Below are 23,845 nucleotides of genomic sequence, written 5' to 3'. Positions count from 1 at the left end.
CCAAGTCCAAGTGCCTCCTCGATCCTTGTCCGGTCGTCCCTCTCGAACTCGAGCACGCAGCCGGCAGGGAAGAGACAAGCGCCGGAGCCAGAGAAGCCTGCGGCCAGGCCACTAGGCCAGGGTACTCCGGGGAGGCGAGGGAGCGCTTGAGGGCAACAGGTAGGAGAAGTGAGGTGACTGCTATGAATCCTATTTATTTTCCAAATATTCATTTGTTTTGACACCTTTCATTTTTTTCCTTTCTGAAAGGAAATTGCATTTTCGTTTTGACCTTGGGCCCCTGCTGTCCCACCGCCGGTAATGGCGGCGAAGGTGCGGTTCGGCCTACTGGTGGCGATGTTCCAGGCCATGTCGGGCGACAAGAGTTCGGCGAAGAAGCGCGGCCGCCTGCGCGCGTTCCTCGACCGCGCCTACGTGCCCTGTGGCGGTAGGGATGACTACTTCAGCGCGCTCCGCCTCGTGCTGCCGGGGCTCGACCGTGAGCGCGGCTCCTACGGTCTCAAGGAGGCGGCCCTCGCCGCCGTGCTTGTGGACGCCCTTGGCATCGCCAAGGACTCTACCGACGCCGTCCGGCTCACCAACTGGCGCCGCGGTGGGGGTGGCCGCAACGCCGGCAACTTTTCGCTTGTGGCCGCTGAGGTATTTTATGCTGGCAGTTCTTCAATAGCACTTGCAAGTCCTCAACCTCACATTCTCTGCAGTTAACTAATTATGCCTTGCTATCTCGCCCTTGTCAGACAACAGTATGAAATTTGTTCAGTTGCTAATGTGAACCTGCGAGCATTTGTTTAGCTTAGTTTTAGGTTGGTTTCAACGTAGTAAGTGTGTGAATTCGGAAAGCAGCATAAGCTCTAGCCACTGAGTATTAGTTCAGTTGCTACATGTCCATAGGTTCATGCTCAGCGAGTCAGCCTTTATCATTGACATTGTGTCAAGAAATCTTCGTATTTGGTGCACACCATGTGCCAATAATCCTCCCTGCTTAAAAATTCCGAAGCTGTCTTGATCTTTATTTGGTTTTACATGATTGCATGAGTTTAATATGTAGTTGAAAAGTTTGGTTCAGTTCAGAATGATTATATGTAGATTGCTTGATTAGTGTGCCATCTTAGTTGTTGTGGTTCGTCAGCAACTACTTACCTAAGTTATATATTGATTGCCACCTAGATCTTGCAACGGAGGCAAGGTATAACTTCTGGCGGATTGACGATAAAGGAGGTCAATGATGCACTTGATCGTCTAGCTACAACTGAGAACAGGTAGCTGCAGCAGCTATTTGAATTTGTCTATGATAGAACTGTCAGGAGTTCCTTTTCATCTTGATAGGTCTGAGAAGGCTTTAATACTTTCCAATCTGATCAAGAAAACCAATGCCCTTGAAATGAAGTGGCTTCTGATGATAATTCTTAAAGGTGTGATACGTGTGCCCATTTCTTATTTGGTGTGCTCTTTTATGCTTTGCTGCAATTGCAGTGTTTTTATTTGCTTTTGTTTTTTGGCATATTTTGCTGTAGATTTGAAATTAGGGATAAGCGAGAAGAGCATATTCGAAGAATTTCATCCTGATGCGCAAGACTTGTTCAATGTCACTTGTGACTTGAAATTTGTCTGTGAGAAGCTCAATGATCGAAGCCAAAGGCATAAACGCCAGGTGAAGGCTTTAAGCTCTTTTTAAATGAACTTTTGCTTATCATAACTTGTCTCTTCATGTGCAACATTGTACAACAACAACAAAGCCCTTTATCCCAAGCAAGCTGGAGTAAGCTAGAGTTAAAAATCCAATAGAACCCACAGTCAAGGTTCACGAACATGAATAGCTATTTTCCATGCACTCTTATTCAAGGCTAAATCTTTGGGTACATCCCATTCTTTCAAGTCTCCTTTTACTGTTTCTTTCCATGTCAACTTCGACTTTCCTCTTCTCTTCTCATTGTCATCGTGCCTTAGGATCTTACTACACACTGGCGTCTCTGGAGATCTCTGTTGGATATGTCCAAACCATCTGAACCGATGTTGAGCAAACTTTTCTTCAATTAGTGCTACCCCTAGCCTATCACATATATCATCATTCCAGACTCGATCCCTTCTTATATGACCACGAATCCAACACAACATACATATTTTTGCAAGACTTATCTACTGAACATATCGTCTTTTTGTAGACCAATATTATGCACCATACAACGTAGCAGGTTTAATCGCTGGCCTATAAAATTTGCCTTTTAGCTTCTATGGCACCATATAGTCATATAGAACGTCAGATGCTCGACACCACTTCACCCACCCTGCTTTTATTCTCTGGCTAACATTTTCATCGAGAAATTTGCTATTTTGCCGCTCTCAATTTTGGCTGCCTGTTATTATGCCATCTCGTGTCTATGACTGGTGGGACCGTCTGTGTCTATGATTTGTGGGTCCGATGGCATACTGGCGAAGCCCACAAATGATAATGGCAAAATTGCCAATGGCTCCATTTTCATCATATCCCCGTCACTTTGTAGCATTGATAGTGTTTGGTTCGGGAGCGAGGTGGAAAGGAGGTTGAGGGATGCCTGGAACAGAGCGGCTCCAAAAAGAGAATATCCCTCTAGTATGCTGAATCTCACCGCTCCCCAAAAACTATCGAACCTTTTGGCTCGCGGGACGGATTGGAGTCATTCTATCTTCTAAATACGGAATGGAGTCATTCCATTCTTAGAAACTGAAACGGAGCCGTTCCATTCCACCAGTCTCTAGAACCAAACACAACCTAAAGGTATCCTTCCTAGGCACTACTTGACCTTTTAAAGTAACATCTCCTTTCTCACATGTAGTGCCAAATAACACATTTCATATATTTTGTTTTAGTTCTACTATGTCTAAAACCTTTGGATTCTAGAGTCTCCCGCCACAACTCTTGTTTTCTATGTTGTAGCCCCTTTTTTTTTCTCGATCGACGCAGGAGAGCTGCGTGTCATTTCATTAAGAAAGAAAGATAACAGTCCCCTCACCACCCCAACACTGTTGCCAAAACCCTTTTCTCACCCATTGTTTTGTTGTTTTTTTGCTTGGGGCGGACATTTGCATTTATATAGACATGCACCACTCATAGAGAACACGGTGGTTTCATAAGGCTGACTCCAGCGGGTGCCTGTAAACCGGCCTGTAGCCTATATTTAGAGAAGATTCTGTCTTCTATACACTCCAACAGTGTCCTCTAAATATAAATGACGCTCCTCCATCCTCTCTATGTAGAGACTCTCTCTCCTCACCTTTATCCATTTTTATACTTCAGACAACTGATTAAGCAAAACTAAAATATGTATAAAATATTTGAGAGTGTGACAAATACTTATGTACAAAAATCTAGAGCAAAATCTATCCCTAAGGCTGTCTCCAGCAGCTTACCCATCCCATCTCCTATTTCAAACTTCAATCTGTGCAATGCAGTGTACAATGTAAAATAATGTTTTACACGACTATATGCACGGTCTGCTGGAGACAACCTAATATGTGTATTTAACGCATAGAGGACAAGATATAGAGGGCGCTATTGGAGAGGAATGATATATAGAGGAGATGATCTTTTAGTGCTCGTAAAGGAGGGATATAGAGGATATGGTTGAAGATAGTCTAACATTTTCTGATGACCCTTGTTAAAGGGCGTCTCGTGTCTCTACAGTTTTGAGGACCCTGGGACGAACACGACACTATGGACCCTATAGTTTCATGTTTTTTCCTCTGTAACATGGTAAAGCCTATATAGGTCTAATATATGGACTGATGACCCCTCTCTGTCATGGGCCCTAGCCCCAGAGCCGACCCTGCCATGTATTACACTCTATTGCAGCTGTGGTACTCATAGATATGATTTATTTATTTATTTATTTTAGGGATTTTGTGTTTATCCCTTTATGCTGTTTGATCAGGATATAGAAATTGGGAAGGCTGTCAGGCCTCAGCTAGCTTTGAGAGTTCGTGATTCTTCAGTTGCTTGGAAGAAGGTGCCTGCCTCCACCCACCAGTTTCCTTCTAAATATATAGTCATTGTTAAGTGAAAGGCTGCTTTACACTTGTTCTACATTGCTTGGATTTGCTTGGTCATCACACCCTTCTCCTTTTCCAGCTTCATGGAAAACAAGTAGTTGCTGAGTGCAAATTTGATGGTGACCGTATTCAAATCCACAAAAATGGGGAAGAGATTCATTTCTTCTCTAGGTAACTGAATTGGTTGCTAATACATATTTACTTCTTGCATACTCTTGAACTACTGGTTTCTTTTCTGTTTGTCTATCTTTTTTATTTGCAATATTGTTCATCCTTTCAGATAGCTTCTGTTTGCTTCACTAACTTTATATTTGTATATCAGGAGCTTTCTTGATCACACTGAATACGCACCTGGGATGTCAAAGATTATTAAAGAAAATATCTTGGTTGACAGGTAAACTTTAATTTTTTTGGCAAAAAAACACATAAAGAGTGTTTGTACTTCTAGTGCCAGTTTTCTTCTTTTCTATGAACAACTATGGCTTATGCATTTTAAGACTTAAGATTTGGTTCTGAGTTCCCATGGAAGAATATCTATAGTAGCACTATCTTGTTTGTCAAAGGCAACTTGAACAAAAGGAATGTATATTGTATTTACTTCAATATTAAAGATTAGGCATGATCTCCTCTATAGGTGTAGTTAGCTATGTTGGAAACCCTAAATCCCTGTACAAGGTCAGTGTTGTATATATATTGAGTTAAATACATTGGCTAGGCTCAGGCCTATTACAACGTAAACACATAATCTAACACCCCTCGCAGTTGTAATTCTAGCCACTATAGATGTTGAGACTGGTCCGAAACAACGAGAACACCGTCGAGGGGAGGCCCTTAGTGAAGATATCGGTGAACTGGGAGGTGGTCGGGATGCGGAGGACGGGAACGTTGTCGACCGCGACACACTCGTGGACAAAGTGGAGGTCAATCTCCATGTGCTTCGTGCGTTGATGCTGCATGGGATTGGTCATGAGGTGTGACTGCACTGATGTTGTCGCAGTAGACGAGTGTGGCACGGGCAAGAGGGCTATGAAGCTTCGGAAGCAGCTAACGCTGTTGGCCACGACACGTTACTTGACCTCAACGCTGGAGCGGGAGACGATGGTTGCCGCTCTGAGGACTATGAGACTAGGTTGACGCCCAGGAACATGGCGTAGTCCGAGGTGGATCGACCCGTGTTGGGACAAGTGGACAACTTGCTAGATCGGCGTTGGTGTAGACAACTAGCTCGGATGCTAGAGAGGGCCGAAGGAGAAGGCCATGGTCGAGGGTGTCGCGGAGGCAGCAAAGGATCCGCTTCGAAGCTGTGAGGTGTGGCTCTCGCGGGATGTGCATGTGGAGGCACAAATGCTGGATGACGTATGCGATGTCGGGTCTAGTGAAGGTGAGGTATTGGAGCGCCCCGCCGAGGCTTCGGTAGGTCGTCTCGTCACCTACCGAGGTGCCGCCGTCGTCGGAGACCTTTGCCTGGGTGTTGACAGGCGTGGAGCAAGGCTTTTTCGGGTAACCCGAATTTTCTTTTACCCGAAGTACTTGACCCGATTTTTTCAGGTAACTCGAATGCCCAGACCTAGTTCTAGCCACCACCCCACAGGGACAGAGTGGGCGAGGCGGGGGTCCCCGGGAGCGGAAGGAGGGATGGCAGCTGCGATTGGTGCTGATGGGGCTGCCGTAGTGGGTGGCAAGCAGAGCCAGCTGGGTGGGTGTGTCGAGGAGGCACCCACAGCTAGGCCCAACCACATAGAGATGGTCTCAGCCCACGGGTTATAGAAGGACGACCACGCAGAACCCCCTCTTCTAGGAGGGGCACCACCATGAAGGCCACTGCCCCCACGACCGACCACCACAGGAGCAAGTAGCTTGACGAAGAGCCCTAGGAACAGGAGTGGGGGTAGGAGGGTGCGGAGCCCCCCCGGTGAGGGAGGGCAAGGGGACTGGTCGCCGAGGATGCGCTATAGAGGGTCGTGGTAGACTCGGCGCCCAAAGTGAACTCCTCGAGAAACAGCTCGTTGCGGACATTGTGGAAGGACGGGAAGGGCACATCGCGCTTGATGAGGGCCTTCAGGTTATCGTAGCGTCGATTGAGACCACACAGATGGTTGAGGACAAGAGTGCTGGAGACGGGCTCATAGAGATCCCGAAGAGAGTTCACTATGCCCTTCATTCGGCGATAGTGCTTAGTGATAGAGAGGTCACCCTGGGAGAAGAGCCGGAAGGAGGCATCAAGGTGGAGGGTGTGGGCCTCCCGGTTGCCAAGGAACTGGGCCTCGAGTAGGGATGAAAACGGTCGGAAACAGTATTTATTCGGTAATCAGTTTTTCCTTTAATTGCGAATAAATAGGATATAGAATATACAATACAAATTTGTATTCTTGTTTTTAACATCCAGCTTGTTAAGATTCATAAAAGGTAAACCTCGAATTCATCCTACATTTTCTCAAATAATAGATATAAACTTCGGTATGGATTCGGAAACAAATTCGGTAATTTTTTCAACTTTTTGTGTTGTAGGGAGCAAATAATACATAAAACAACTTATATAATATTTTATTCATATTTGTACTAATGTGCTTGATAACATAAGAAAAGATCAACATCAAATTTTATACATATTTATTTTAAAATATTAAATTTGTTCTAACAGTTCGGATTACCACTTTCATCCCTAGCCTCGAGGCAACCTAGGCCTGATGAGTGATGTATCTGCTTGCGGACGACGTTCTAGAGTTTGATGGTGAGGTTATCGAGGAGCCACGAGAGTACCACGCTGTCCATCCGACGCCAGGATGGGAGCAGGTGGGAAACAACGTCAGCAATGATGTGGCCGTCAACGACGTAGCAGTGAAGGGTGAGGTGCAGTGAGGGGACGCACCGTTGAGGACGACGTAGACGAGCGACCAAATGTTCTGGACACCTATCGCCTTAGCGTGGAGGTTAGCGATGACCGCGACCTCATACTTCGAGGGGGGAGGGACCAACGGGGCATCGGAAGAGGCGAGCCGAGTAGGTGATGTTTAGCATCGACTAGCTTCAAGGCGAGGGCATCCAACACGTTGTGCTCCTGCTCCCAGCGAGGACCGCATCACGTTCGTGGTCCTAGGCAGCAGCCGCGACGACCTTAGTAGCGGTGAGTGTCGTGGCCAAGGTGGACTGAGCAGCGGCGATGTCTGAGGAGGGAAAGGACGTCAGAGCAGGTTGGGACCATGCGACTGCAGTAGATGGTGGGGCGAAGGAGCTGGTCGCGTTCAGGGAGGGGGCGGCGCCGACAGGCAAGAGGCCGGCGGCCGCACCAGAGGCAGGTGCTGGCGGGGTGGAAGTGGAGGCGACCTGGCCCCCTGCGTGCGTGTTGGCACTTGGCAGCAGGGGCAGACGCGTGCGTGGTGGGCTGGAGCCAGGGAGGGCATGGGCGGGCGTGACCTAGGTGCCGTTGGACGCGCCCGGGGCAACCTTCGTTGCGACGTTGCCCATCTCCGGGAGAGTGTGGGGGGGGAGGGAGGGAGGCTGGCGGGTTGCTCCATGGCCGGTGATGGTGGCCCGAGGGTGGTGGGAGGGAGAGGGAGGAAAGAAAGAGGCTTGATACCATGTTGGAAAACCTAACCCTAAAACAAGATGGCTGTTGTATATATATTGAGTTAAATATATGGGCTGGGCAAGGTACATTACAACAGTAAACACATAATCTAACAAGCTAGTTATTGATGAGCTTGAGGTATTAACTTGTTATGAGCCTATAGAAGTAATACTGTAATTTTTTTCGATATTGCAATCTGGCCTTTTAGACAATATAAGCTTCGTTTTGGATATCTGTTGGACCTTTTTGTTTTCTTTTCATTTTGCAAACTTCCTTGAAGCTCACTCTAGTTCTGATGCTAATTGGTACTGATAATGCAGATGTATATTGGACGGAGAAATGCTTGTCTGGGACACTGTACTTAACCGTTTTGCTGAATTTGGCTCAAACCAGGAAATAGGTTTTTGGATATTCCATTGAAAATCAGAAAGTTTTATTTCTCCAGGATATTTTTATAGTGGATTAATGTTACTATTTTTGCAGCTAAGGCTGCAAGAGAGGGATTGGAGACTGATCGACAGGTTGTTTTCACAAAACTTTTTTTCCGTGTTTCAGAGCGATCCTTCTATAAAATTTCCTATCTAACTTAATTTACTCTGTGCCTGCAGTTGTGTTGTATCCTTTATTTTCTTTACTACCTGCATTCTTACTTTTTGTCTTGATATTCTTCACTATTCCTTTTTTTTAAGTAAGACCCTTAGCTGCATGTTTGGCAACAAGATATACATTTGTTTTAATTTCCGTTAACCTTTTTTTTGTTTTTGGATCTGTTTCCTAGCATATGTCGGCCTAGGTTTAATGTTTGCTCTCAAATTTCCAGATGTTTTATATTTTTTTGTTTGTCATGTTTTACTTGACACTAGCGATGCATAGATGTTGTTTTTGACATCCTTTATGCTGGAGACACCAGTGTTATCCACCAAAGTTTGACGGAGCGGCATCAAATTCTGCAGAAGGTTGTGAAACAGTTAAAGGGTCATCTTGAGATTTTGATCCCAAGACGTGGTTTAAATGTCCCTCGCCCTTCAGGTAGCTGATGACTATTTTACAATTGTATTTTTATTTTCTCATGGATGCATTTGGGTTCACCCACGTCCAAATAGATGACATTGTACAATGGATTCCGGTAGCTTGATCTAGAATGCTGATAGGATTTCTTTTGCTGCATTTTAAATTTTGTTCAGAAGATCACCTGTTATGTTCTATTATATATCTGTTGTAAACCTATTACTATGCAATACTAAGGGTCTGCTTGGATGTAGATATTGAAGATGTTCCAAATCTGTCTAGTATTAGAAATGGATTGCAAAATCTGTTGTTTAGATGTAACTGGAATTGCAATTTCAGCCAACACAGAGGGTCTAGGCTCTGAATTGTGAGAGACAACTTCTAGTTATAGTCCAATACTGAGAAATTGAGGTTTAAACCCAAATCTGAATTCATTAGACTAACAAACAGCAGAATTCAAGAATCCTGATTCCAATTCCCAATTCCAGACTTCAATATCTACACCCAACCGGGGTGTAAACTTATTTACAATATGCAGATGAACCATGCTGGTCGATTATTGCACATAATGCTGAAGACGTTGATAAATTCTTCAAAGAGACTATCGAGAACAGGTTTCTTTGTACCTTCTTAGTTAATCGAACCCATTTAGTGTCAATTTTATGATTTTCAATTCATTAATTGTGGTTAGAGATGAGGGCATTGTACTGAAGGACCTTGATTCCAAATGGGAACCTGGTGATCGAAATGGAAAGTGGCTTAAACTAAAGCCTGATTATATACACGCGGGTGCCGATCTGGATGTTATTATTATAGGTAAGCATCTTTCTTCATGTGTGAAGAGCAAATGATTGACCTTTTGAAACTATTGATTGAGGGTATGTTGGCCCCTTTGTTGTCAGGGGGATACTATGGATCAGGACGTCAAGGTGGAGAGGTGCACTAGACTTGGCTTACTGTTTTAATTTCAGCATTAGGGTTATCTGGGTGTGAATGTTATAATGTCTTGCTAGTGCATTGTCTTCTACTGTTCCTATATAATCATCAAAGGACATAGAAATACATTTTGTTTAATGTCAAAAACGCACTCTTAGCTTTATTCTTTTGAAGCTATTAAAAAGTAAAAACTGCTGATCATTGTTCTTAACTGATTTATAGGTCGCACAGTTTTTAGTTGGCCTTGCAGTCCCTTCAGATGATAATAGTTATCCCAAAAGGTAAGCAGAGTTTCTCCACCACTGTATGTTTCATAGAAGCAATTGTAGGTGAAGATCATAATGAAAAGCAAATTGTGATCATCCTTAAAACTCGACCATGGGAAGAAGATGCTCCTTGGCTTTGCATTAAAGATCCTTGGTTATAGCCTTGTTGGCCGTCCTCTCAAGTCTCAGCTTGAGGCTCTACCAACTGAGTTATTGCTTGGTTCTTAGATGTGGTTGCCTAATATAGCGAAGAGCAGTATCGCGCCCATTCGTTGCACACATGATGATTTGAATTTGGTCCAGCAGCTCCTTCCCTGCAGATTTGAAACTTTTCCAATTAAATACTTGGGCCTCCCTCTCTCCCTGAAGTTGTCTAAGGCTCAACTTCAGCCTCTCATTGACAAGGTGGCTGACCTCTTATCGGCTTGGAAAGCTGACCCGATGACCCGTGCTGGCAGAGCTACCCAGGTGCAATTTGTGCTCACTGCTACTGTTATCTATCATATGATGGTACTGGATCTGCCTAAGTGGGTTATTAAAGTCATTGATAAAATCCGTCGCGGGTTCTTGTGGAGAGGGCGTAAAGAGGCTAATGGTGGCCATTGTATGGTGGCCTGGGGCAAGGTAACACGCCCCAAAGAGTTGGGGGGCCTTGGTATCTCTGACATTCAATGTGTAAATAGGGCCTTACGTGCTAGATAGATTTGGCTCCAAAAAATCGATTCTTCCAAACCTTGGACTGACTTGCCTTTCCAATCAAATCGGTTTTTGGATAACTTGTGCTCTTTGGCAATGGCCTCCATGGTGGGTGATGGGCAGTCCACTCTTTTTTGGCAATGACAGATGGCTCTTGGGTCAGAGGATTGCAGACTTGACCCCTCATGTTTTTAGTTTGGTTCCTAAAAGGCTGGTGAAGAGAAGGACATTGGCTGATGCTCTGTGTAGTTCTTCATGGATTGGGGATTTAAGGGGAGTGGTAACGTGGGAGGTAATTGCTGACTTCATTATTCTGGCAGATGCTGTGGCTGATGTTGATCTTCAACCGGGAGTTCCAGATAAACATTATTGGAGGTTCTCTTCCAATGGTATCTATTCGGCCAAATCTGCTTATGAGATAATGTTCTGCGGCTCTATCTCCCTGGCGGGCTTTGAAAGAGTGTGGAGCACCTGGGCGCCGCCTAAGTGTCAGTTTTTCCTCTGGTTGGTCTTACATAACAAATGTTGGACGACTGACCGGCTCACTAAGAAGGGTCTTCCCCATCCTAGTACTTGCCCCTTATGTGACCAGGTAGGAAGGGGAGTCTATTCATCACTTGCTTGTTTCCTGTCTTCTCGCGAGGCAATTTTGGTTTCTCCTTCTCCAACGTGTCGGCCTGGCCGCCCTTTCCCCGGGGATGGAAGATATAAGTTTTGAAGCTTGGTGGAGTAGATCGGCTGAGGTTGTTCCTAAGGACCTCAGAGATGGCTTTAACTCCTTGGTGGTCCTGGGGCTTGGAGTATCTGGAGACATCGAAATGATTGTGTTTTCAATGGTGCTCAACCTTCTATAGCTATATTGCTTACCTAAGTCGGTGATGAGTTCGATATGTGGTGTTTTGCGGGGGCCAAAGGCTTGACCCGTCTTTCAGACCTAGCTTTTGTGTTCAACCCCGGCTAGGAGGCGGTTTTACCTCTTGTTGTTTGTGTGTGCGTGTGTGAGTGGTGTGTTAAGTCCTTGTATATACTGTTTTTTCTTTTCTTCTTCTAATGAAATGATACGCAACTCTCCTGCGTGTTCGAGAAAAAGGAAGGTTTTGTACTTTGGTGAGTTGCTGATAGGTTTGCATGGATACCTTTTTTGTGTCTTTAAGTATTATATATTCTAATACTAGTATATGCATTTCATACCTGTGCTTGGCAAAACATAGAAAACAATTGCCCATTTTATTTATTGATGTGATGTTTCTTGTTATCAAACATGTCTAATGAGGTTTTATATGGTAAGAACTTTGTTTTGTCATTTCATGGTGTTTCCTTTTTCCCACAACAGAGCCCAAATTTTCTTACTAAGGCAATACAGCATCATGGTTTAACCATCTAACTCTGATGTTTCTTGTTTTCTGTCCTTGCGTACACTTTCCAAGGTTCCTTTCGTTTTGCCGAGTTGGTACTGGCCTCTCTGATGAAGAGCGTGATGCTCTTGTCACCAAACTGAACCCTTATTTCAGGTATTCAACTTTGATTATTATGTTTCATATTTACTGAATCAGTATTTTGTGTAAGTACGTTTCCTTGAAGCTTCAAAACCTATTTATTACTAAGGAATTAAAGTTCCTTCTCATTCTGTCATATTGTGCTATTTTTTGAATCAGGAAAAATGAGTACCCCAAAAAACCACCAAAATTCTATGAAGTTACAAATAACTCAAAGGAGAGACCAGATGTTTGGATTGAAAGTCCTGATAAGTAAGTTTTTTTTTAATTCTTTGATTGAGAGCCATTTTCTTAGATATAGGAAGCACATGATATGCTAAATCACTAATTGCATTTTCAGGTCAGTCATAATATCTGTAACAAGTGACATTCGTACAATCAAGTCTGAGGTATTTGATTTAAAGAATCAAATACTTATATGTTCTGCAGTTCTGTCTTTAAAAGCATTAATTCTTGGACTGATTTCTCTTGTGCAGTCAGCTGGTGTATTTTCTCTTCTAACTTACTTTTAATGTTTTCAACCTTATGCAGGTATTTGCTGCTCCATACTGTTTGAGGTTCCCCCGTATTCAGCGAGTGAGATATGACAAGCCATGGCATGAGTGCCTTGATGTGCAGGGTAATTGTTTTTCTTATACTTAATATTTTGTGTCTGTATTCTTTGTTCTTTTAGTAGCTTACAATAAGCTACATCCCTCGTGATGCCCTAATCTAGGTTATATCTCGAAGATGATTTCTCTATAACACGCTGATCATTGCAGCATTTGTGGACATTGTGCATTCAAATAATGGTACAATACAAAGGGTGGCAGATGATAATAGCCTGAAGAATGATGACACAAAACATTCAAGAACAAACAAAAAAGTAGAGAAGTGTGTCTCAATCATCCCTTCACATTTCATGAAAACTGATGTATCAGGTCTCAAGGGAGAAACCTTGATATTTGCCAACCTGATTTTCTGTATCCTTTCCAGTGTTATTCTTTGCTAGCTATCATGGTTTTTAAAGCGGTAAGGCGGTCCAAGGCGTTGGACCACCGCCTGGACGCCTAGACGGCGCCTAGGCGACGCCTAGGCGAGGTAGGCGGGCAAGGCGCCTAGGCGTTAGACCACCGCCCGGACGCCTAGGCGTCGCCTAGGCGACGCCTTAAGAACAGAGCTAGCTATACTTATTTACAAGACAAAGGCCAGAAAATTGTATAAAGTAGGAGTATTCCTTATCTTACTTAGATTTTGTCAACATTCCATCATCATATAATCTCGAATATTTTCATAAACTGGTTGTGGAAAATGGGGGATCTTTCTCCATGAATCTCAATGACTCTGTTACACACTGCATAGCTGCGGAGAAGAAAGGTATTTACCTTTGTTTTAGGAGTTCCTTTTTCTTTGATAATGGGATATTGAATACATAGTTTGAAGTATATTTGCCTGTTATATTTTCCAGGTATCAAATATCAGGCAGCTTTACGACAGGGAAGAATCATTCACTATGAGTGGATATTAGACTGTTGCAAGGAAAAACATCTTCTTCATTTGCATCCTAGGTTGGACCCCTTTTACTTAACCACATTTACCTCATAACTTATTTAGAAAATAATTCTAATGCAATTATAATTGTACAGGTATATACTATTTATTGCTGATTTCGCTAGGCACAAATTTCCTGAAGAGATCGATTCATACGCTGACTATTACTACTGGGACATTGAAATTGCTGACCTCAAGCAGGTACAGTACTGCACTATATCCTTTTATCACTTCAAAATAAAAATAATACTTTATTGTGTAGGACAATATAACAATAATTCAAAATTGAAGATGTATCATTGTGGGGCCTGAATTAGTGTAACTAAGTAACTATGCAATCAACCAGTTAGTAGAAGTTGCATATGATACAACATTGAACCATAATATGACTTGTAGTTTATTTATATAAGCGAGATTATATTTTACGAAAGGTCTTGGCGGGGCACAACTAACCATTTTAGGGGCTTATAGCTTATGTGGTGATATGATTGGTCGATTTATTTTTGGAACTTGGTATGCATGTAATTAGATTTGAACCGATGGGGTTTGTGTGTTATTTCTTCTTAATGCAATGATTCATAGCTTTCCTATATATTTGAGAGAAAAATATTTTGTGAATAACCTCTCACGGAATAGAACTATCGAAATGTGGCATATCTTCTAGATACAACAACAACAAAGTGTTTTAATTTCAAGCAAGTTGGGATAGGCTAGAGTTGAAACCCAATAGAAACTACAAGTCCAAGTTCATGCACATGGATAGATGTTTTCCATGCACTCCTACTCAAGGATAAATCTTTATATATATTTTATTCTTTTTCTACTTTTATTGTCTCTTTTTGTCAACTTCGATTTTTTCCTGCCTCTCTTTCCATCACTATCGTGTCTTAGGCATGGTTTTTAAAGCGGTAAGGCGGTCCAAGGCGTTGGAGCACCGCCTGGACGCCTAGGCGAGGTAGGCGGGCAAGGCGCCTAGGCGTTAGACCACCGCCCGGACGCCTAGGCGACGCCTTAACAACAGAGGTCTTAGGGTCCCACTACACACTTGTGCCTTTGGAGGTCTCCGACATGTCTAAACCATCTCAAATGATATTAGACAAACTTTTATTTAATTGGTACTATCCCTAGCCTATCCCGTATATCATTGTTTTAGGCTCGCTTCCTTGATTCTCTTCTTATATGCCCACAAAACCAACATAACATACATATGTCCACAACATTTATCTATTGTCTATTAAACATGTCATCTTTTTTTGGCCAATATTCTACACCATACAACATAGCAGATCTAATCGCCGTCCTATAAAACTTGCCTTTTAGCTTCTATGTTACCCTCTTGTCAAATAGAATGGCAGTTGTTTGACGCCACTTTATCCACTATGCTTTGATTCTATGGTTAATATCATCAATATCATCGTCTCTCTGTAGGATTGATCATAAATACTGAAAGTTATCCTTTATGGGCATTGGGCACTACTTAACCTTTCAAACTAGCATCTTCTTCCTCATGTGTAGTAGTGCCAAAGTCATATATTATATATTCAATTTTAGTTGAGTTGAAAACCTTTGGACTCTGGAATCTCCCGCCACAACTCTAGGGGGTGTTTGGTTTGAAGAATCAATCTATTCTAGATGAGGTGGTGCATCATGAGTCCATTCCACAAATTTGGTGGAATGAACTCATTTCTCATATTATTACTAATTATTAGCTTATGAGAAATGAAATTGTGATGGATCAACTCATTTCATTCCACAAACCAAACAAGAAAGTGACGAGTGAAAAGATGATGGACTACCTCATTCCTCAAACGAAACACACTTCTAATTTTCCATTTACTCCTGCTCGACTTTCATTAGTTAACACTACATTGCTGTAAAAAAACATACACCAAGGGATATCGCCTTGTATGTCATTTGTGACCTCATCCATCAACAATGTGAAATGGTAAAGGGCTCAACACAGTTTGAGCCTTGTGAGAGAATTTGGCATTCTTGGGCTCCTCTGGAAATGTAAATTTTTCTTGTGGCTTGTGGCTCTTAGAAGATGCTGGACAATAGATCGGCTGCAAAAGCGGGGGCTTCGACACCCTGATTGTTGCCCTCTTTGTGATCAAGAACCTGAAAATATCGACCATTTGATGGTTGGATGAGTTTTTGCAAGACAATTCTGGTTCAGGTTACTTAGACAGGTCAATCTTTAGAGCCTCACTCCTCAGCCGGGTGAAAGGAACACCATGGATTGGTGGAGGATGGCTAATGATCAGGTGCAAGGCATTGCCGCAAAAGGGCTTAATTCCTTAATCATCCAAGGGTTTTGAAAACTGAAGAAGATAGAGAGTTGTGGGAGATGGCCGGGACCAAGAGTTTGTCCCTCCTAATGGCCCCTATTCCTGGATTGTAGCCTTAGGTGGTCGCTTTAGTAGTTTGTTTCCTATGGATGTCTATTTGTATTTTTGTTTTTGGCCGCTGTAAGGTGGTTTTTCTCTCTCTTATATTGGTCTATTTTGGACCCTCCTATCTTCTTAATATAACGATGTGCGGTTCTCCTGCGCGTTCAAGGGTAAAGGGCTCAAAGCTGGCCCTTGATAATCTTATTCTAAGGCTGGTGGCAACGCGGGCGGTAGCGCGGGCGAGAGAGAGCCGCTACCGCCCGCGCGTGGGCGAGAGGCGGGCGAGAGAGGGTCGTCGGGCGACGGCGCTCGCGCCCGGCGAGAGCGGGCGGTATCGCCTCGCTCTCGCCCGCGCTGGAGCGCCCGCCCGGGCGAGAGGCGGGCGAGAGGGAGGCGAGGCACTGGCGGGGCGAGAGCGACGTGGCGCGATCTGACTGGTCCACGTGTCGCGATCTGATTGGTCCACGTGTGCTAGCCGTTGCAACTAGCCGTTTTTGACCGTTTGGAGTCCAAAAAATCACAAATTTCATCCCCAATCCCTCTATATATATCCCTACCCGGGTGGAGCTCATTCCACACACCATTTCATCTCATTTCTCTCTTCCAAACTCGCCTTTTCTACTCATCTTCACGTCATGTCTTCCTCGAGCACAAACTCAAGTGAAGGAGCCGAAGGGGCAATGTGCAATGCATTGCAAGCAGCCATGGAGGAGGCTATGCTCAACCTCAATGAAGAGTCGTCGAGCCGGCCCAAGCGTCGTCGACGCTACATCAATCGTGATCGTGAGTCTGCCCATGATCGGCTTCATCAAGACTACTTCGCCGATGACTGTGTGTATCCTCCAAATTACTTTCGGCGCAGGTATCGCATGAGGCGACAACTTTTTTTGAGTATTATGCTAAGATTAGGTGAATACTCTCCGTATTTCACCCAAAGAGAAGATGCTCTGGGTCGACTCGGGCTCTCTCCCCTACAAAAGTGCACCGCAGCTCTGCGCTTGTTAGCCTATGGATCCGCTGCAGATTCGATAGATGAGTACTTAAAGCTAGCTAGATCAACTGCATTAGAGTGTCTAGAGAAGTTTTGTGAGGGTATTCATTCATTGTTATAGGGAGGAGTTCTGTCGTCGATGAGTACATAATAATCATTAGATTTATGTAATTTTCTATTAATTATTATGTATTTTTAAATCGTCATGTAATTTTATTTTAATTATTACGCAATTTGTAATTTTTAATTCAATAAAAAATATTATGTTGTGTGTTTTCTGAGCGTTGAAATAAATCCGCGTGAATTACTTAATTCTGAAATAGAAAAGCTGATGTGGCTATAGCCTGAGGCTGCAGCCTGTGCACTGGAGCAGCAGAGGCGAGAGTGGAGGCGAGAGCTGACGTGGCAGGGGCGAGAGGGAGGCTGTGCACTGGACTCAGCCTAATATAAAAGTCATCTGTGTCTCCATCACTTGTTCGAACACTAGTCATAACCTTGTTTACATGTTCTTAATGAGTCCAACATACTTTGTTGGGCCTTAATGTTTGTCCAAAGAGTTGGAGAATGAGAAAACCCCCTTAACCCTAACTAGGGTAGGGACTGGTATATATTGATAGATGTTGGGCCTGGCCCATTATACAAGGGTGTGACAATAATTACAAGGGGCTAACCCCAAAACCCTAGGCTGGTACTATAACACAAAGCCCACCAAATAATATTATTATTATTTTTTATCATAAGCCTTCTCTAAATCAATGAAAACCATGTCTAGGTCCTTCTTGTGCTCTCTATACTGCTCCATCACTTGTTTTATTAAGAAAATAACTTCCATGGTTGACCTTTCGTCATAGTTATTAAGGTGGTAAGGCGACCGACCCCCTTTTTAACTTTTAAGCGGTAAAGCGTAAGGCGAGGCGACACCTTATTATATAGTAACTAGTCGGTTGCCCGTGCGTTGCGACGGCTTACAGCAATACCCACGTAAACTATCTTATTGATTGTCTCCGCTCTCTGTATAATATTTTGATTTGGCTAACTGATGTTATTGTTTACTCCATCCAATATGTTTTGGTACAACACAGCCAATGAAATGAGCGATTAGAAGAGAGTTCACAACGACTGACTGAACGAACAAAGATTATAGAATGACATAATTCCACCATACAGAGACCAAATAAGAGAAAATATGTGAGCTCAAGTTTCTAAAATAAGTCACATGAACTCAAACTTATAAAAAATATAGATCAAAATATGGAGTGGTTGCTAAAGTCAGACATCAATAAAAATTGGATGTGCTCCATATAAATTATGCTACTTCGTAGCAATTACTAACTTTTAAAACCAACAAATAGCCTTTCATTTTACTGTTAGTGTGACAAATCATTGTTGCTCCATCCAATTCAGCAACCTCAAACACCATGTAGTCTATTGCGCCAATGTGGTCTCAGAAACGACCTAATGCTTGCAAGAGCCAAGAACGTCGTACCGTGCTTGGCTGTAGCCTCGGCCCGTAGTGCTGGCCCAACCCGACACGATTCTATTTTTTTGTTTTACAAAAAACGTATATACATATATACAATCTATATTCAATATTAAAAACATTTGAGCATTATGTTCTACTGGTTAGACAGCTTCACTCAGTATCTCTTGCCCTTTTTTCCATTAGGGCATGGGTTCGAACCCACCTCCTGCACTGTTTTTAATATTTTACGTTGATTTAATCAAATGGGCCGCTGTGGCCCACAGGCGCTCCTGTTTTTTTAACATTTTACACTGATTTAATCAAATAGGCCGACAGGCTAACGGGCCGCTGTGGCCCACGAGCGTCTGGCCCGTGCCGTGCCGCCGTTTGGCCATCTATATGTGGAGGTGTGTTTTGGGATGTGGGGGTTGGTTGCGCGGACCGGACGAACGTGCAGCGGATTAATTTGAAATAGCTGTGAGGGGTTATTTGTAAAAAGATGATGCGTGATGACCGTTGAAACTGGTGCTTTAAGTATAGTAGAGATATAACACCTTAATATAAAATATTAGACCAAATATTATTTATATAACATCGATTCAAAATTAATAAGCTAGCACAACTATAAGGCCTAGTCGACCCATTTCAACCTAGTAGAAATGAGAAATAGGAAAAAAAGGAAAAAAAATCCTACTACAAAGCCCAACTAACCTAGCCCAATAGTGTAGCCCAACAGTTTTAGGTTAAAACCTACAATCTCGGACCAAAACTCTTCCTCCTCTCCTGCGCAGCCGCTAGTCGCCAGTCACTGCTCTCTCTCCCCTACAACTCCTCTCTCCTCCCTGCACCGCGTAGCTCCTTCTCTGTCCCTCACCGTAGCTCCTCATTTCCTGACTGACCAGCTATGGCCTCGCGCCGCCGCCGCCCTCCACAGCTCCTCTCTCCCTAACTAGTCGGCTGGGACCACGCGTCGCCGTCGCTGCGGCCTGTGCGCGTCGTCGCAACGCGCTGACATTAGGTCAATACATCCAAGGAGCGATGCCTTAACTGGGTTCAAGGCGCCAGAGCGACGCCTTAGCAGATGAAGCGGACGCCTTAGGCTAATGAGTAAGGCGACTTGGACGCTTTACGGCTGACCTCGCCTTACTGCTTAAACTATGCCTTAACAAAATTGGTTCATAGAAATCTTTGTTATTCGTCTTAGATGATGCTCGATTACTCGTAGCTTCATAGTATGGCGGTATGGCCCATCAACTTAATTCCTCGATAATTGGTACAACTTTAAATATCTTCGTTATTCTTATAGATTGCTACCAATATATTTCTCCTTCACTCGTCGGACATCTTGTTCAACCGTAAGATGTGGATGAGCAACTTGGGTAGCCATACTACTACTATGTCCCCGAGACATCTCTATGCCTCAATTGGGATACTATTATGGTCCATTGCCTTACCCTTTTCATCCTTTCCAATCCCTCTTCAACCTCGAATCCTACACACGAAGCGTCTATTGGTGTCAGTGTCATCCAACTGAAAGGTTATGTCCCCATTCTTCTCATTTAACAATTTGTTAAAGTACTCTCGCCCTCTATGTTTGATCTCATCTTCCTTCAACAAGAGGTGCTCGTTTCATCCTTAATGTACTTAACTTGGTTGGAGTCTCTTATCTTTCTCTCACGGACCCTAGGTATCCTATATATGTCCTTCTCCATCGTACTCAAACGTTGATAAAAATCCTCGTACGTCTTACCCTTTACCACACTTACAACTTGCTTTGCGGTCTTCTTTGGTACCTTATACTTCTCTTTGTTGTCCACACTCCTGTCATGGTATAACATCATTTCTTCTCCTTAATAGCACTTTAGACTTCCTTGTTCCTCCACCAAGTATCTTTAGCTTTGTATCCACTCGGACCACTCCCTTTGGTTGCTCCACACACCTGTGAGGCCACCTTTCGAATGCAAGTTGCCATCTTCTCACACACGTTGTTTGCCTCATCTTCTTCCTTCTAAGTGCCCTTTTGATGGTCTTTTCTTTGAGGACTTTTGACGTCTCCTCTTTTAGTTTCCACCACTTTGTTCTCGTAATCTTGGCTTGTTTATCACTATGGGCACACAAACCTAAAAACGAAAGACCGCCACCACAAGCTTATGTTGAGAGACAACACACTTTCTAGGTATCACTTTGCAATCCAAGCATGCTCGATTGTCCTCTCTTTTTGTGAGGACAATCAATTTGACTGGAGTATTGACCACTACTATAGTATAGGTCACTAAATGGGATTCTCTCTTTCTAAAGAAAAGTGTTGGCTTTCAACAGGTCAAAAGCTATCACAAAGTCCAAGACTTCATGTCCTAACTGATTCCTACTACCATACCCAAAATCTCTATGAACCACCTCGAAACCGGCATATCTTCTAGATAGAAAGGACAAAAATCATGTGTTCCCTCAGTAGAAGTGTGATTTGCTTCCCATAAGAGTCTCCACCAATCCTCTTTTGTTTCATTGTTCGCACAACTTTTCCGAAATATGATCAAATTTAGGAAAATCAGTACTAATAATTGAACTAGAGAGATCATAGAGACCCTTAGAGCTTGTTTGGGAGCACGGGGATTGGAGGGGATTGAGGGGGCTAAAATCCCCTTTCTATTCAAAATTTAGCAAAGGGGATATTTTAGCCCCCTCAATCCCCTCCAATCCCCGTGCTCCCAAACACGCCCTTAGGGGCACTCATTTGCACCTTTATCCCTCGAGCATACGTGAACCATATAGGAATAAAGGATTTGAACTCTTCTAATCTCTTCCTAAATATGATCCATCCAAAAGACTGAAACTGATCAATGTTGGATTTGCGTGGTAGCACCCAACGACGGGTTGTCATATGATACTTTTCCACAGCCTCCTGTTGTTTGCAACTTTTCCCTGGCATCATAAGTTTGTCTTTATTTTGTCACAGTGGTTTTTTGTACTTAGAAGCATGCGTTTTGTAGAATGGCAATAAAAGAGATGTTGCTATTACTTGAAATTTTTACCTTTGTCAAGGATAGATTCACAATGAACCATTTTGACATTTCCTTTTTTTCATGCACCAGATTTTCTGTAACATTGACAAAGTTTCTGGTGATTCAAACATGGTTATTCAGTACAAAAAGAAGCATTGCATAGATGAAAGATTCTGTTTCTTCCAGGGTTGCTGTGTCTACTTGCATAATGCGCCCTTAGTGTAAGCTTCATTTACTGTCAAGTAGCATGTCTTTCACATGATACATCTCCTCATTTGTTTTTTTCACCTTTTTTCCTGGAGGAATGCGGACTACAATGTAATATCTGATCTTGCACTGAAGAGGGTGAAGCAGGATCTAACAATGCATGGTGGTCAAGTCTGCAGCAGTATTGCTCCAGCTACTCATTTGGTAGTAGTTTCGGTTTTACAGGTCTATAACTTTGATAACCTGTACAAGAGGTACTGAGTTATTGCTTTAGATTTGCTTTGTAACTTTTGTGAGCGAAGGGCAAATAGAAAAACTTTATGGTCGTCCATTGGTTGTTTATGCAGCTTCCCTCCCGCTGAAAGACGTTATCTACATGACAAAAGATTACATGTTGTCAGTAACAAGTGGTTGGAAGATTCAGTGGAGAAACAAATGAAGCTCTCTGAAACTGCTTACAGCCTTAAACCAGATACACTAGAAGAACTAGAAATTAAAAGGAGGTAACCGGTGATTGCCCACATAACGACACTTTCAATATTAAAAAAAATGCATATGGTTGTCAATCTTCTGTCTGTTTCTAATTTGTTTCAGTGAGGAAAATGTTCAGCCTCCGGAGCATAAGTTTGAGGAACACAAGGAGGTTGAAAGATCTCATGCGGAAAATATGCCAAGGAAAAGGAGTAGGCCAACCAGTTCAAGAACTGCAAGGGCTGCTCCTAGAGCAGTCCGCCGAATAAGGCCTAGAAGAGGAAACCAGAAAGCAAAAATAGGTGATGTTGAATCTGAAGAAAGTGGCCCCAGCGAATGCCAAGATGATGAAAATTTGGACACAGATGATACCTCTAAGATTGAAGAAGGTATTACCAACAAAAACAAAGGACTCCCTGCACCTGCTTCAAAACCAGCCTGGAGAACAGGGGCTACAAAAGGAAATCAGCATACAAAAATAGATGACAGCGGATCTGAAGAAAGTGGGCCTTGTGAAACAGCGCAAGATGATTACATCTCTAAGATGGAAGTAGATAACATTGATAATGACCGTGGACCACCGCCAGGTGCTCAGCTTTTCACGTTGGGGGAGCAAGAGGTCAAAGGTGTCAAATTGAACACCGTGGAGGAGAAACAAGACAGCCCTTTCCAGAGAACAACCGCTGCTGAAGCGATGAGTAGCACGCCTGGTGAGAAGATAGAACAAATGGCTGATCCGTTGCACGCCATGCTTCTGGATATGTTGCCACTCCTGGGCCAGAAAAGGACAGAAGATACAAGCAAGGCGCCCTTGGCGAAAGCTGAGAAGGATCCACCTGCGATAGGAAGCTCCACATCCAATTCTGAGATTCTGTTGCCAGATGCTGGAACATCCGGGGTTCCAGCCCCAGAGCCAAGTGCAGCTCCACCAAAGAAGAAAAAAGTGAGTTACAGAGATGTCGTTAGTGAACTTCTGAAAGATTGGTGAGCGAGCTTGGTCAGTGGGGATAGCCTGCAGTCTATGTTTTACTCCCGTAATCGCTATCTTTGTAAATAGGACAGCGCCATCTAAGTAACCATGTTTGTAGGGTCACCTTGGCTGCTTGTCGTGCCCTGCCCTCTGGAGCTCACTTGTTTTGCCTGTTGAGAATTTTGACTGTTAAGCCTAACAACACTGACGTTGAGTTGGACCAATATGCACGCGGAATGCTAGGATTCTACAAAGTGGAAGTGGAAGCCTGTTGTCCGCTCTCTGCAATTGGTTTTGGATCTTTGCACTGCAGCCAATGTTGTCGCTTTCGCTGTATACGAGAATGTGGTCTGAGCCGAAGCCGAGAAAGAGGAAGCTCTCCGTTTGGCGGCCTCGGCGTGTGGTCGTCGTGCGCTGTGCCGTGCCGGGCCGAGTCGGTTTACCACCAAACTGGCGTGTGTCTGAAACGAAAAGGAGGGGAATGGAGTCATGGAGATTTGTCGCCGAATCGCCGTTATTTCACGCTTGTCGGACCATTCACTGTTGCTCGATCGAGTCTCGACTCTCGACTGTGCAAGTCGTTGGATTGGACATTTGGACCACAGCAGAGTCTGTAGAGGTAGTAGCAGTATTCACCAACGTACTGACTGGATTATTCTCTCTCTTTTAAAAGAAACCCTGACTGGATTTTTCTTCCTTGCTCGCTCGACATGTATACTAATTTTCTTTCTTACGATGCCGTACAGTACAGGCTAATCTAATGCTACCAGTTCAGTACATGGACGCCGCGTGCTGGGGCTAGCCCAGACGCGATTCGCATGGGCGA

General features: G+C 43.6%; 1 protein-coding gene across 2 annotated transcripts; it reads left to right on the top strand.

Annotated features, from left to right (window-relative positions):
* LOC103645969 (putative DNA ligase 4) lies at positions 1–23,715 on the top strand. 2 transcript variants are annotated; one of them, XM_020548145.2, is made up of 28 exons: positions 1–159; positions 250–639; positions 1,168–1,259; positions 1,327–1,412; positions 1,515–1,651; positions 3,909–3,983; positions 4,106–4,197; positions 4,349–4,420; positions 7,915–7,994; positions 8,078–8,115; positions 8,203–8,209; positions 8,468–8,623; positions 9,141–9,216; positions 9,294–9,418; positions 9,505–9,539; positions 9,761–9,819; positions 11,928–12,011; positions 12,156–12,248; positions 12,337–12,385; positions 12,528–12,615; positions 12,758–12,958; positions 13,227–13,352; positions 13,444–13,543; positions 13,622–13,727; positions 21,462–21,592; positions 21,674–21,832; positions 21,926–22,081; positions 22,173–23,715. In XM_020548145.2, the coding sequence occupies exons 2-28, from the start codon at positions 301–303 to the stop codon at positions 23,035–23,037; spliced, it is 3,627 nt and encodes a 1,208-aa protein (XP_020403734.1). In that variant the 5' UTR covers positions 1–159; positions 250–300; the 3' UTR covers positions 23,038–23,715. The 2 variants fall into 2 exon arrangements, with proteins under 2 accessions (XP_020403734.1, XP_020403735.1); XM_020548146.1 differs by lacking the exons at positions 1–159; positions 250–639 and having other exon boundaries at positions 1,166–1,259; positions 1,305–1,412.
* The last annotated feature ends 130 nt before the right edge of the window (positions 23,716–23,845 follow it).

The sequence above is a fragment of the Zea mays genome, chromosome 2 (genome assembly GCF_902167145.1).
Source record: "Zea mays cultivar B73 chromosome 2, Zm-B73-REFERENCE-NAM-5.0, whole genome shotgun sequence".
Classification (NCBI taxonomy): Eukaryota; Viridiplantae; Streptophyta; class Magnoliopsida; order Poales; family Poaceae; genus Zea; species Zea mays.
This window is presented reverse-complemented; position numbering and strand designations above follow the sequence as displayed.